At 39.7% G+C, this 13,278-nt stretch overlaps 1 protein-coding gene across 1 annotated transcript in view; it reads right to left on the bottom strand.

Moving 5' to 3' along the window:
- The window catches only part of LOC110982753 (transient receptor potential cation channel subfamily A member 1-like), a 37,950-nt gene extending 24,929 nt beyond the window's left edge, over positions 1 to 13,021 (bottom strand). The window contains exons 1-4 of the mRNA XM_087148605.1: positions 12,539 to 13,021; positions 8,913 to 9,168; positions 7,552 to 7,708; positions 103 to 278 (exon numbers count right to left, since the gene is read on the bottom strand). Of these exons, the coding sequence (XP_087004731.1) occupies positions 103 to 278; positions 7,552 to 7,708; positions 8,913 to 9,131 (552 nt within the window). The 5' untranslated portion in view covers positions 9,132 to 9,168; positions 12,539 to 13,021. The remainder of the gene's footprint in view (positions 1 to 102; positions 279 to 7,551; positions 7,709 to 8,912; positions 9,169 to 12,538) is intronic.
- Between the last annotated feature and the right edge of the window lie 257 nt (positions 13,022 to 13,278).

Raw genomic sequence — 13,278 nt, 5'->3', positions numbered from 1 at the left:
CATATATCTCATAAACAAAGATCCTATGCAGAATTTGATCATTTTATTTATCAGGGTGCCACACTCACAAGATTCCAGCATCACATTTCGTTTTTGCCTTACTTCAATCATGTCTGGCATGTCCAAGTCACTGGCCAGGTGAAGTGGTGCCATTTTGATGTTGTTGAGTATAGCAGGATCTGCCCCAGCGAACATGAGACTGTGAACGGTGTCCGGGGAGTTGCCTCTCACAGCCCAATGCAAAGGTGTTTCCCCCTTAGCGTCTTGGGCCTTTACGTCTATTGACAAGATTAGGTATAAAACAAATCTCCGTCAACGTATTTTTTATCACAGTCCTAATTTTAACAGACAATTGTAATGAATGAGACCTTAGGGTGTTCACTGCGAGACAAATTTAAGGGTTATACTGTATGACTGAGGGAAAACGATTCCGATAAGATTTCATAACAAACACGACGTGGTCGATACAAATTGTTTGGTATAGCGGTTGCTCCGTATTGCGATTTTCAGTTGCAGATACACCCCCAGCTACGTATAGACCGTTCAAACGGGTGGTGGCCTACCTCACGAACGTCTTTGCGTGAGGAATTTCGGCCGACATTTCCAACTGGTGCTGACACACACACAATAAGTTGAAACGAAACCTTAATTATTTTCCATTTCGTTCAATTTGTGTGCTTTTCCTTCGATATTTTACCTTTAGGTTAGTTCTCACTGCGACTCCAATCACAGAGCGAAATCAAGTTTCCTGAGTCCACACATAAAATTTAAATGCGACACGCATATGGTTAAACTATAACAGATTGAAGCTGGTGAAATTATTAGCGTAGATTCCTCCAGGTTAAGTTACTTAACGCTAAATTATAATACCAAATTATATAAATAATAAATACTATCAACAATAAATTTTCTATAATGATTCATTTTGAGGTAAAATCCTTGTCTGTAGGGAGCAATAACGCGAACAAGATTTTCCACATAAGAGTCGCCCGTGCTGCGCGGATTCAGATTTCAGGTGACATGCATTGCCCCTGGGTGCGCATGTTAGATATTTATTTATACATACGAAAGATACTGACCGAGTATCACCACTGGGTTTCTATGGAGTTTCGTTTGGTCACATAATACTCTACCTGAAGTTCAAAAATTTAAGAATTTTAAAATTTGAAGAGGCTTAACTGTGACGCTCTGGCAATATTTCAGTTTCACTTTCGGAATTATCCAGGACTGTTTCCCCATTGAAGTCCCATAAAAAGTGCTGAGTCATGCTAAATCGGCACTTTCTGGTTACACTGGTTTTCACCTCCAGTTTTCTTTCTCGTGTATTCCTTCGGATAATCTCTGGATTTCCTTTTATTTTTCCCGAATACATCTATCCCACTGATACACTTTGTGCACCGCCTGACAGACCAACCCCTTTTTTTCACTGACTGGGAGTGCCATGGACAGGCTGGCTCTACAAGAGTCCTTCCTTCGTCATTATAATGTTTATTGCTTGATTGGTAATGGTTCTGACCGTAGAAGACTGAGTGGAATTTAATGCTCATGCATATTAATGCTTCTTCTTAACTACGTGTACATAAATTATATTTTTCCCACTTACACATGTATCTTTATAATTGTATTCGACGATCCCCACAACCTTCATGTGTCCTGTGCCGGTGCAACTTGTTGACTCTAAATCGATTTGCTTAGTCATCCCCATGGCATGGTTTATGGCTACTGCTCAATGACAGGTTAGGATAAAGCAGACATTAGGCCTAGTCAGTTTGCCAGATAAACATACACTTTAAAAGGCGATTGTGCCGGGTGGCCTTCCTTTCGGATTGCTTTTCGATGTCGGTGAGATGTTGTCGGAATAGCACTGCCGGTGATTTTTTTTTTCCTGTACATACAAATTGAGTCAAATTTTGATGGGCAATAAGCTTCGAAAATCGGTTGATAAATATGAAAGCGGTGTTGGGAAGCAGCAAGCATCCCCCAATCTGAATTCTATCAGAAAATTGTACCGAGAGTACAAGATCATCTTCAACGTCACCGGTGCTGACTAATGAACTTTGTACAGTAGCTATTGATCCACAAACTGCCTCATCGGGAAGTCAGGAAGGCACGCATGTCGAAAAGAAGGTGACATTGACGTAAGATTAACTGCTTCTCAAAGGAGCTACTGTAGTTTCAATTTAATATTAAAACCTGTCCTGAATGACTTTGAATAGATAGCATGACCACAAAGGCCAAAGTGCTGAGAACCGTATTTTATTGCTTCCACACACAGGTGCGATGTATTTACCGTTGCAGTAATCTTCATGGGAACATAATTGTGATTGATGGCACCCACCTACCCTCCTACTATGATATTACGGCAGTCTTCAAAAATGCCTTTTAGAGGGGCCGTTGGGGGGGAATGAGAAGTGAGGTCACTTTCTATCGAGGTAAAAAGGAAGTGATTCTAGTTTCATATGTCACCTGATGGGTAATCACAGGGAGAGGGCAATCGCTGACTATGTCAAAAAAAGAGTCTGCCGCCACTCCATAGTAGCGACATCGTCATCGGTAGTGGTGTAATCTATACCGGGGATGACCTACATCAAAAATTGCCCAGTAGTAGAAATTCGAAAAGCGGGGGGGGGGGGTTGACACCATATGACACTGGGGAGCTGTTCATGATGCAGAATGTACATCTCATTTAAACATGAGGTACATTCTATTCCTCTTAACATAACATCAAAGTGTAGAGAGCCTTAAAATATAGCCCCGCCCCTTAGAAAGTCCATACAAATCTACATTAAAAAGTTCCAAATTTGGGGCCCCCAAAAGAAGCTTGGTTCTCTTTGCGTTGGAACATGGCTTTTTACAGTGTCCCTGTTTTACTGTGTAATAGGGTGGATCAATGGGAGCATAATGGGATAGATTTCGTAGATAGAGACACTTGCGTCAAGATCATGGATAAAACATTTTTCTCAAACCCAATTTTGGGGATTACATGTACGAGTTTATGCAGGGCACACTGTGCAACAATGTCTGTTCTGCTGATTTTCGATGAAATGTGGTTTTCTTCAGGGTCTTTAAAATGTTAAAATTTAGTTTAGAATATCAACTATTTCCACTTTAAGTCAAAAAACTGAGAAAACTTCACAGGAAAGGAAACCGGACTGGAAAACCTAAATAACCGGAAACTGCTGTTTCAACAAGATTCAGTACTTTTTAGGAGAAACTTCAATCCATTCTTAGGTTGGCCAAACATATGTTAAAATTTTTTTTTCAAGATAGGTAGGTCTTAAATATTGCCGGAACATCACTTTAGCCTATTAAGAACTTAAACTTCAATCTTTCTTGAAATTCACTACACCCTATATTCTTATCTTTCATTTCATGTTTTTCCCTTGTTGTTGGAGGTTCGAAAACCCTATTTTACTGACCGCCACAACCGTCGTAAATAAAACCCCTCCTCTGAGCACTTGCACCTTTCACTGTCGCGATTGCTGTTGTCCACGATCGATTGTAAGTAATTACGCTCAGACACAAATGTTTTACTCAAATTTCGATATGCTCCATTCATGTCTTGCTGTGAGACGAAATGACGCAGCATTGTTCAGTCCTTCAAGTTAATTGTTATTCCATAAAGCTAAATTCTTTCTTATGAACGATCGATATGCTCCAGCTCATGAAAAGATTCTGATTACAGGCTCTCGTCGCTTAATGGTATTATGAAGATCGCAACGGAACCCACCAGTAATTATTTTCAAGGTTACTTAATCTGCCACTAGAAATTTCAAACTCACACCCAACGTTTCTGTACCAGAATTTCTACTCGTTTTGCCAACCCCAGCTATTAGTAGTCAGAGTGTTAAGAACCAGTAACACAATTTCCAACTGAACCCCGAGAGATTGGGAGAATATTATGCGTCTAAGAAAATACCAAGGGAGCTCCAGTCGTTTCACTTGGGCCCCATACTTTGTTTACACCCAGGGTTTACCTCGTGCCAAAATTAAGGTGGGGGAAAAACACTTTCAGACGTGACCACTGCAAACTATCAACCAAAAGAAAATGTATCGATGGGACAATGGAGATCGGGAAGGATGTGGGGGAAGTTTGTGTACCTTCCGGATCACCAACTCGACTGTTACATTACCGAGAAGGCTGATATGCTGGGGGAACCAAGAGGAAAAAAATCTAAAGAGGGGACCAAACTAGAGGGATGAAAACATACGGACCCTAAAGACCCCTTTGACTTTCTTTATACTTGCTAGAAAATTACTAGCACAATGGGAGGTAGGAGATTGCTAAGTGTTGCTATCAAGCTTGGAGGCAACAAATCTTTCCCCCTTTTCTGCGGGTCGGGTACGTACCCCGCGGCCAGTCTCGTGCGTTCTTTCGGGACAACAAACTGAATCCTACCTGTTTGAGGAGTGACGCGGGTGCAGATCATGCATATTTTTAAAGTTACCCAACGCTGAGAAAAAACTCTATTGTCAGCCGAGTTGTTAGTGTTAAGAGTTTTTGTTGTTTGTCCAAACTTTAAAACCAACAAACCCCAACACTCAGTGCATCTGATTCAATATGGTTCATTTGGAAAGCTGCAAATGGTACTTGCGGGGTAAACTTATTCTAGAGTGGATCTGCATCAGTGCATGGTTCAGATAAGAAACCCCCTCAGCAGGGATGTAACATGCAGGAGCGTACGGTGACAAGAAATGCATGTACACATTCATAACAGTGCATATTGTGCTGTAGATCTGAATAAGCAGTTTAGTTTAAGTGTCCTATGTGATTTATTGTTTGAAAATCCCAATTTTGCATGCCGAGCATAATTGTAATCATGGCCAATACACCTAGTTTTCAACGTAATGGACACTTTGTCCAGTAATAGCAAGGCGGTATGTGGGCAAACTCCAATCGAGAACTTTTCAAAGAACGAGTTATGCTGATTCAGATGTCTTTGGAAGTAACTGCTTATTCTATTCATCAAACGTTATGATTCTGCATTGTTTTGATTGTATGAGAGTGTCATTTTCCTCCGATTTCAGATCTTCCGAGACTTCACAATTAATTTGCAGTGAAATGATGCATATTATCGCAGTCCTCAATGAATCAGCCATATATGTTAAGCAAGATGACGATTTAATAGTCAACATATATTTCGACTTTCTTAGTGGTTTGGGCTGTGTTTTGGTAAATATTGTCATTTTTGGTAAATATTATCATTTGAAATCCATTGCTTTGAGACAATGGATTGATGTGCATATGCCAATAAGATTCGGCCATTTCGTGTAAGACAAGCATAGAATTATTGCAAGTAATAATCCCTCAAAATTTAACATCGAATGACTCAGAACATTTTATTAACGCCCAGGAGTACAAGTGCTAATTTCCTTATCATCAAATTGGTGACACAAACATCGGAGTATTGCTACGAGGGAATGTTGCCATAACATACCGGAACCCAAAGATTGCATTAAAGCGCCAACTCATGTAAGCTATTATGGTGCCGCTATTTTTATGTAGTATTTTTAAATAACAACACAGCATGATTAACGGCACTCTTTTAGAATACATTACTAACATTCGTGGTGCTTGTAAACATACTCAATGTATTGTCAATGCTGAATACGTACTAAATTTCCAGGGCATCCATCTTTAAAACAACTAAATATACCTTCCAGCGAAGGGCAAAATCTATTTGGGATGAAATGCTGTGTTTATCGTTGTTGTGGCTTCCTGGCAATCACGAATACGGCAAGAGTAAAAGCCCTCCGTATTGCAAATCTAAGGATTAATATTAACAGCGAGGAAGCATTGCATCGCCAGTGAAGGATGTCCTACATTCAGGGTGTTCATTCTGCAAACCGTCGCTTGGATAGCTTTGTCAATAAAGCGCGCAATAATCAATTAAACTTGAACTGTTATTACTTCCACATGAAGAACGCTGTTGAGACTATTTTTGCTAAATAAAATGAGACGCAAAATCGAGAGGCATTTAGGGCTTTTGGAGTATAAACCTTGCTAATATTTGTTCCTGTGTCTTTTTTAATTCAATGGTCACGTTTGGATCCTAAAATCCAAACAAAAAACCCCGCATTAATTGCGTTCGAGCAACCGCTGACATCTTATCGATCATTGAGGCAAATCCAAAGTCACCAAAGTCACGGGCGGGCCACGAGTGTCAACCGTTTGCACCAAGTCGCACATTACACACGAATTTCTTTGATCTACTGTTATTTGTTTTGTAAGAATCTGAAGCGGGGCTGCTTTATTCTTTGCAAAACGTCATGTCTTCTAATTGTTCCATAGCAGCGTTGCATGTATTCGAGTGTATCACAAGTCTCTGTAAGTCCATCACAAGTCATTCGGTCTCACGCCAATTCACAAGCTCTTCAGATGACCTGTAACAAAAACATTCTTTTGTCATTTGTTCACCCTGTTACTTCTCACTGGAATTGCTACATAGACACAAAGCATCAGATTTAGACTTGGTCTGACTTAAGAAAGAGACGACTGGTTTGAAGGATCAAAGCAATCCGTGTAACAAGGGAAAAACAATAACACAATTTGCTTTGTTAATCAGTTTTACTCAATCCGCCTTAGCCCTCTCTGTTTCAAAGAATTGTTCTCCTAAGAGGCCCTAGGAAGAAGAAAGTGAAGAAATTTACGTGAATTGAAAACTCCAGATAAACATTTTGGGGAAACCTACTGCATTATTCAATGAGCTTGTAAGCACTGGAAACTTAGAGACTGGAGGTTATGTTCTTCGTCTGCTATAGTTCGAAGATTTCCCAGAATAAAACATTCAAAAAGACAACTGGAACTCCCAAAAGGTTTCTTGTTTGTTCATCGGCCGTTGCTTGTGTGAGTGAATATTTTAATTTATACAGCTTGCATTTTTCGTAGGCCTTTAGCACAGTTCATGTAAACTCTAATCCGGCACTGGTAGTGACTTGAAATGAGAAGAAATGATGTAAGTAAAGTGGTCTAAATATTTTTACGATACACATTTTTAAATGGATGGACGCTATCGCTTCGACAATAAATAGGTGAATCAACAATGGCCCCGTGAAGGAACAATCAAAATAGATTTAAATTTCACTCGAGTAAAAGTTTTTGTTCCACCAAATACGTTCTCGCAAAGCACCTGTCCACGGGGATCCCGACATGCTTCATTGTTACTTTACTTGTATAATCGTGTTGCCTTTTTCCACGTGCAGAAAAGTTATGGAAGGAAGATTACTGTAAATAAAACATATTCATGTTGCTGTGACATCATTGGGGCGTACCGTTCTTATGGAATGCCCGATTTCCGACGAAAGGGGCTGAAAAATATGTTGTTTGTCAAAAGAAAATGCTTGTTTACTTCATGAACAAAAAGTATTTTCATCGAGCTTGGAATTTGGGACAATGATATTTCCAACATAGGAACATTATCTGTGGCTGTAAGACGGACAGAAACGTACACAGTGCAAACAAATAAAGGGACAAGGAGTCAGGGACCCAGATTGAAAGCTCCACACACCCGAAACAAGATAAAATTACAAGAAATTAGACCTTAGACCTACCTCCACTGCAGAGAGTGATGTGTTCGACCAAGTCCTTACGGCCCATCTGAGCCGCGTAGTGCAAGACCGTGGCACCTTTTAGGTCCGTTTCATGGATGAAAGCCGAATTTTCCCGTACAGTATCTATGAAATCTTCCAAAGGTAGCTTGGCCATTTCCTGCCATAGGAAAAAGGCAATTGTTAAGTCCTTAAATATAAATGTATAATATTTTATAAATGCCTCAACAATTAAATGAGTGGGTTAAATATACCGAAAATAATTCTGAGAGTGTTCTTTTCTTTTGGCCAATACAGCATCCGTCATCAATTGCATTTAGGGCCTATCATGACATTTGGAAAAATCCATTTTTATATATCTAAGGTTGATAACATTCCCTCCGGAAGAATTCTTTAAATCTTTTCAGTAGCATTTCAATGCATTATCATCGCTTTTTTAAACACTTAGAATTAGAATTAGAGTCGATAAAAAAGTAAAACTTTTACAGGTTCAGTCCTTGCTGTCGCAAGTATCCCTTTCAACATACGCCCTTTGGGGAAATGATTTAGAGCAGCTTTTTAGGTCAAGTTGATCTTGAAAAGTGTAGCAAATCAGTTCTAAGTTTATTCCTTTTCGGTGGCGTATGGGGGGGGCAGGCAGGGGGCAACTTGTCCCCCACACGGATTTTTACATTTATTTATGTATTTATTTTTCCAAGAAAATTTCATGGATAATAAAGTAATCGGTATATTTGTTTATCAAATCTTAGCACCAAAACCTTAAGAAAACAACACCATGAATAAAAGCAAGGACGTCGTGACCGCGAATAAGGCTTTTGATATTTTTCTCCTCCAACGTTATGTTGAATAAGCCCGAGGCAGCATTCGCTTTGAATTTGCCCTTCCCCCACCCACAACAAAACCTGGATACGCCGCTGTTCCTTTTCAAAACAAAAAAAATTGGGGCATTTTTTTTTAATCAGATGCTACTTACCTGATAAGACTCGTGATGACTAATAGGGCAGGTTGATCGAAAGGTCGACTTAAAGCAACTGGTTCTTTGCAGGACCAACTCGTAAAAGAAATTAGCGTCCGTTGTAGTACTGCAAACCTTCCATACTTTACTCACGTCTGTCATACAAGCCTACAAGTCTAATTCCACTAAAATGTACCGGTACTTAAAATCAACATTTTAGAACTCTACATTCAACTTTAACTTCAATTTAACACTTAAGTTTTGTCTCTCGTCTGTATTAGAGAGCAACGTGCCATTATCGGCCACCTAAATGATATTTAAACGGTTGGAACCTGTATATTCCAGGGAAATTTTGCATAGATCTTCAAGGAAAAGAATGACCAGAAGTTGTTACAAAGAGCCAACTTACTGCAGGGGATGACGATCCTCCCGGGCTACACCAGCCAAATTTACTGCCATGCTCACATCGTCCACCTTGAGTGCTTCCATCGACCATCGTATTCAGTGTCACGGCCGACCGTGTGGAGCCCGCCGAGGAGCCCCTGCCCTCCAGGGAGATTTGCTCACGTTCCTTGCTGATGTTGGCCACCCTGATCCAGCGCTCCGTGAATTTTCGTGTGCCCCTCATCGTCTTCACGTTCACCGATCCGCGTCCGTCCACTTTGCTGGATTGGACGCAGTGATTACGAAAATGTTTCAGCGAGTTGGGCGTTCGGAGTTACAGAAGTCTAGGATGTGGCAGAAGCTTCTATCTGTGCATCAGCAGCACGACTAAAGCAGAGTCCCAATTCTCAGTTTTCCTCAAACTAGCCCGTGGGATGAGCTGGTGACAATTAAATACAGAACCGACTTGGTTGCTCTGTTATATAGAGGGTGTTTTGTTAATAAAATCACGAATAGCGTGTGCTGCGAATGTGGCCACGGCATTTCAGAAAGTTGTTACTGCTTAAGTGTATTTCAAAGGAGATCTTGTTCAACCTAAAGTAACAATGTATGGTCAACTTAGAAATACAGTTAAGTTTCTGTTCCGTTTGTTTGATGACAAAAACTTGTTTTACCGGAGAAGGTAACCTTTTTGGAGTAAATAACTTATGGCTATATAATTAGCCTACGTATGCTATTTTACAAAATGATTTGATATACGTACCATCTTTCTTTTATTTTACCTGGTAAGAATAGGCCCAGGATGTTATCAACAGAGCTATAGTTTTCTTGTATAGATAATTATGTAGGTAAAACATGGAACTATGCTGTTCTGATTTACAAAGCCCAGACCGTTTAAATGATCGAATCAACAAATTTCCTCTGACATCAAAATACGATCTTCAATCATGTGAACGCACAATACCAGCAAAACATTATTTTTTATGTCGGTATTCTCAAGGAGAATCGCAATCCAGGTTGTGGTTTTGGGCGGTACTGGCGAAAGTGTTTGTTTAGCGGCACGGACTCACTAAGTAGCTAGCAGGAGTTTGGTTTCACTCTACCAGTGTCCATTAAATGGCGGCCTTAATTAATTGATGAACTGACGACAAATTGTGGATGACGTGTGACGTAAGCCTGTCTTCCCCTAATGATTGAACCTGAATAACGCCGAATCATGGCGCTCGTTACACCTGATTAGATACTGATTGAGAACACGGGCTTTTACCTGCTTGCTCGTTTGGATATTTGACAGGACGCGAACTCGTAAAGGGGATCTGTTTTAATAAGCTTTTGCAAGAACAAAGTAAACATGGTAGTTGTGCTGAATCACTGTGTTTCTTTGAAATTCTCTGTTAAGTAAAACATTTTTCACTTCTTTTGCATTGTCACGATAACGGGCCGGAAACACTCTTTGTTGGGGAGATTTAACTGGCTTTACATCCCAAGACCGAGACAATATATTGGACATGATTGTAATGCAAATACGGGGAACATCTGCGCCATTTTTTTTAGAGGGGGCAAATTGGCAGGCCTGCCCACAACTCGCTGTTCTATCAGTGGCATAATACAGGCATATTAGAGTGTTGACATTAAATATTAAATTTTAAATAGTGCATTGACAAACATTTTCACAGGTCAGGTCCCACGTATGCTTTCCACCGCATTCCACCACTACTATCGTAAATTTATATTTTCTGGCATGCACCACTCAGCACTACTAAGCAAAAGTTTTTGTTTAAATTCCCGCGGAAAAATAAGTGACATATCGCTGTAAATTTTTTACAGCACCTTATTGGCAGCACGGCCGCCATTAATATACTGCAAATAAATTACTGTACTTTTCTGACGATACGTAACTGTAGTTTATTTGGCAGTAATGTTCTGTGACAGGGACAGCAATTCATCGCAAATAATTTATGTTAATGTAAGCCTACTCTAAAGCGTTATAGTACATGTAGTAAATGACTGTTTTCATTGATTACGGGCATCATGATTTTTTGACGGTCCCCATATGCAAAGGAAGCAGTAATCAATATGATGGACTCTACATGTGTAATGCATTCACCCTGGTCATAATTCTTTTATCTCTTGTCCAAAAATCCTGATCATGGTTACACTTCACTTCTGTTCTTACTATGAAAGCACTGTGCACTTAAATGCAATTATGATTGGCATATAAAAATCGGCCTTTTTGTTTTCTTGTAAAGTTTATCCCTTCAGACAGTGGTTGGCATTTATTAAACTACGTCAACAAAACGCACGCACGTAACATTAGACGCTTGTGTGAAGAATGAAAATGGCAACACTACTTGACGAAAGTAAGCGACGCCCATTCGGGTCAACATGCAAATCGAGATCACGGTAAAATATTACCGTTAAATATGTAGTTTTGCACTGTATTTCACAAAATAGGCTTACGCTTAACAAACATTTTAGTTTTCTACAATATTGGTTTACAGTACAATACTGCACAATGCATTTAACGGAAATATTTTACCGTGTACAATACTGTGGAGGTAGACAAACAACCTTATACTATTTCAGAAAAAAATTAATATCTTGATATTAGAACACCCAGTTGTTGCAATTAGATCTGTTAAGCCCACAGGAAGTTGAAATCAAGATTTGAACAGACATGTAAAATAATGACGCTTTCCTCTGGCAGTAAGGGGATGGGACGCGATCCTTTGAGTCCCCAAGGGAAACAGCATGCAAACAAAGCATGACGTCATTATGTTTTAGATCTTTTTTAACAGCAGACATTCGAAATTCCATCCCAATTCTCAAAGTCACATTCTCTTGAATTCACATCTTGGACAAACACGTAACTGTGTCAAATTACACTCCATCGCATCTGATGTAATTGTAGACTGTTGCGATGTTAAGTTTAAAAGAGGATATGGAAATTAAGATGTGAGCAGATATATACACCTGCCCCACTCTCTGTTATTATTACGTACAACGCCTTCAGGTTGCAATTTCCACATGCAGCCTCACCTAGAAGCTGCTCTATTTTCATGTTTGAAGCCTTATTCCCACAGTGTGTGAAAAGTGTCATATTAAAATCGGAGGATTTAGCATTAATTTGAAGTTTCCTTACTATTGAAAGCTCAAGCCGATCTGGTAAGTAGGCCTTTAAACGACATTACATTTGCTTGAGATAATGCTCTCCCTTAAAACATGGGAGTTGAACTTGAATGCTTGCAATAAAGATGTCTTTTTGAGGACTCAAAAGTCAATGTCTCGAAAGACACAAGATTTTGTTGTGTTTTGGAAGATTTTGCTGGAGTAAAGTACTATAAACCTCTAAATAATACATGTAGCTATGTTGGTGTAAAATCAGACACAGGAATTGACAGAATAATTGAATCACCTAACACTCAGTTATGGGAACAAACACTATGTACATCAAAGAACAAAATATGACACTGTAATTACAAATTTCAGAAGTAATCCAACTTGAGATTACATGCGAACTACTTGACATAAGCCATGAATGAGCATGAAACAACCGTGACGAGAAAAACAGTGACCGTTGGCCTGGTTAGGCCTGCATCCCCTAACATGGCTCTACAAAAACGATGCTAAAATCATCTATTCAGTACTTACTACGCTGGGAAATGATGGTTATTCCGCACACTTGGGTTGCTTCTTGAAACACTGGTAATTAAGTGGATAAGACTTGTAGATCATTTAAGAAGATTCCTTGGCAAAACTCCGAAATCAACGTGACAATTAACAATTCTTGAGGTCGGGATGACGTCACTGATTCTTGGTTCTCTCTGGCTGGTCAATTGATGGCTATTCGATCTTTCACTCTCAAAAAGCAAAGGGACAAAATAGTGTGGCGGTCTATGGGGAAATCTGAATTATTGACTTAAGCTCTTAACTTCACAATTTATGCGCTATGAATACTTACTGCACTGCATACTGAAAAGGTTTTAGTTATTTCTATCACGTTGCTGCCAAACAAGAGGAAAACATGCAAATCCCTGTACAAATTGAATGGAGAGTTGCCCCTTTGCCCAGACGTGAGTGCAATAAATGGAACAACCTCCGACCTCGAGAATGGAAATTTCTAGAAAATCGCTTCTCCTCTCATAATCGTCTCTACACCAGCTCCCCAATAATAAATTACGGAGGAGCTATAACAATTATGCGGAGCAAGCAGGCTCATTGGTGGGCTCAACGCATGCGCAATCTGATAAACACAACGACATGAATGGAGCGACTGTCAGCGGATGGAAGCGAGAGATTGGTGAGCAAAAATCTCATTTAAAAAGAAATATTCCGTCTCATGCTCTGAAAGCTTGAGCCCCCCCTCTTTTTAAGAGCTATAGATTATTCAG

This window comes from Acanthaster planci, linkage group LG18 (genome assembly GCF_054643075.1).
Source record: "Acanthaster planci isolate LZ-2023a linkage group LG18, COTS_SCS, whole genome shotgun sequence".
Classification (NCBI taxonomy): Eukaryota; Metazoa; Echinodermata; class Asteroidea; order Valvatida; family Acanthasteridae; genus Acanthaster; species Acanthaster planci.
This window is presented reverse-complemented; position numbering and strand designations above follow the sequence as displayed.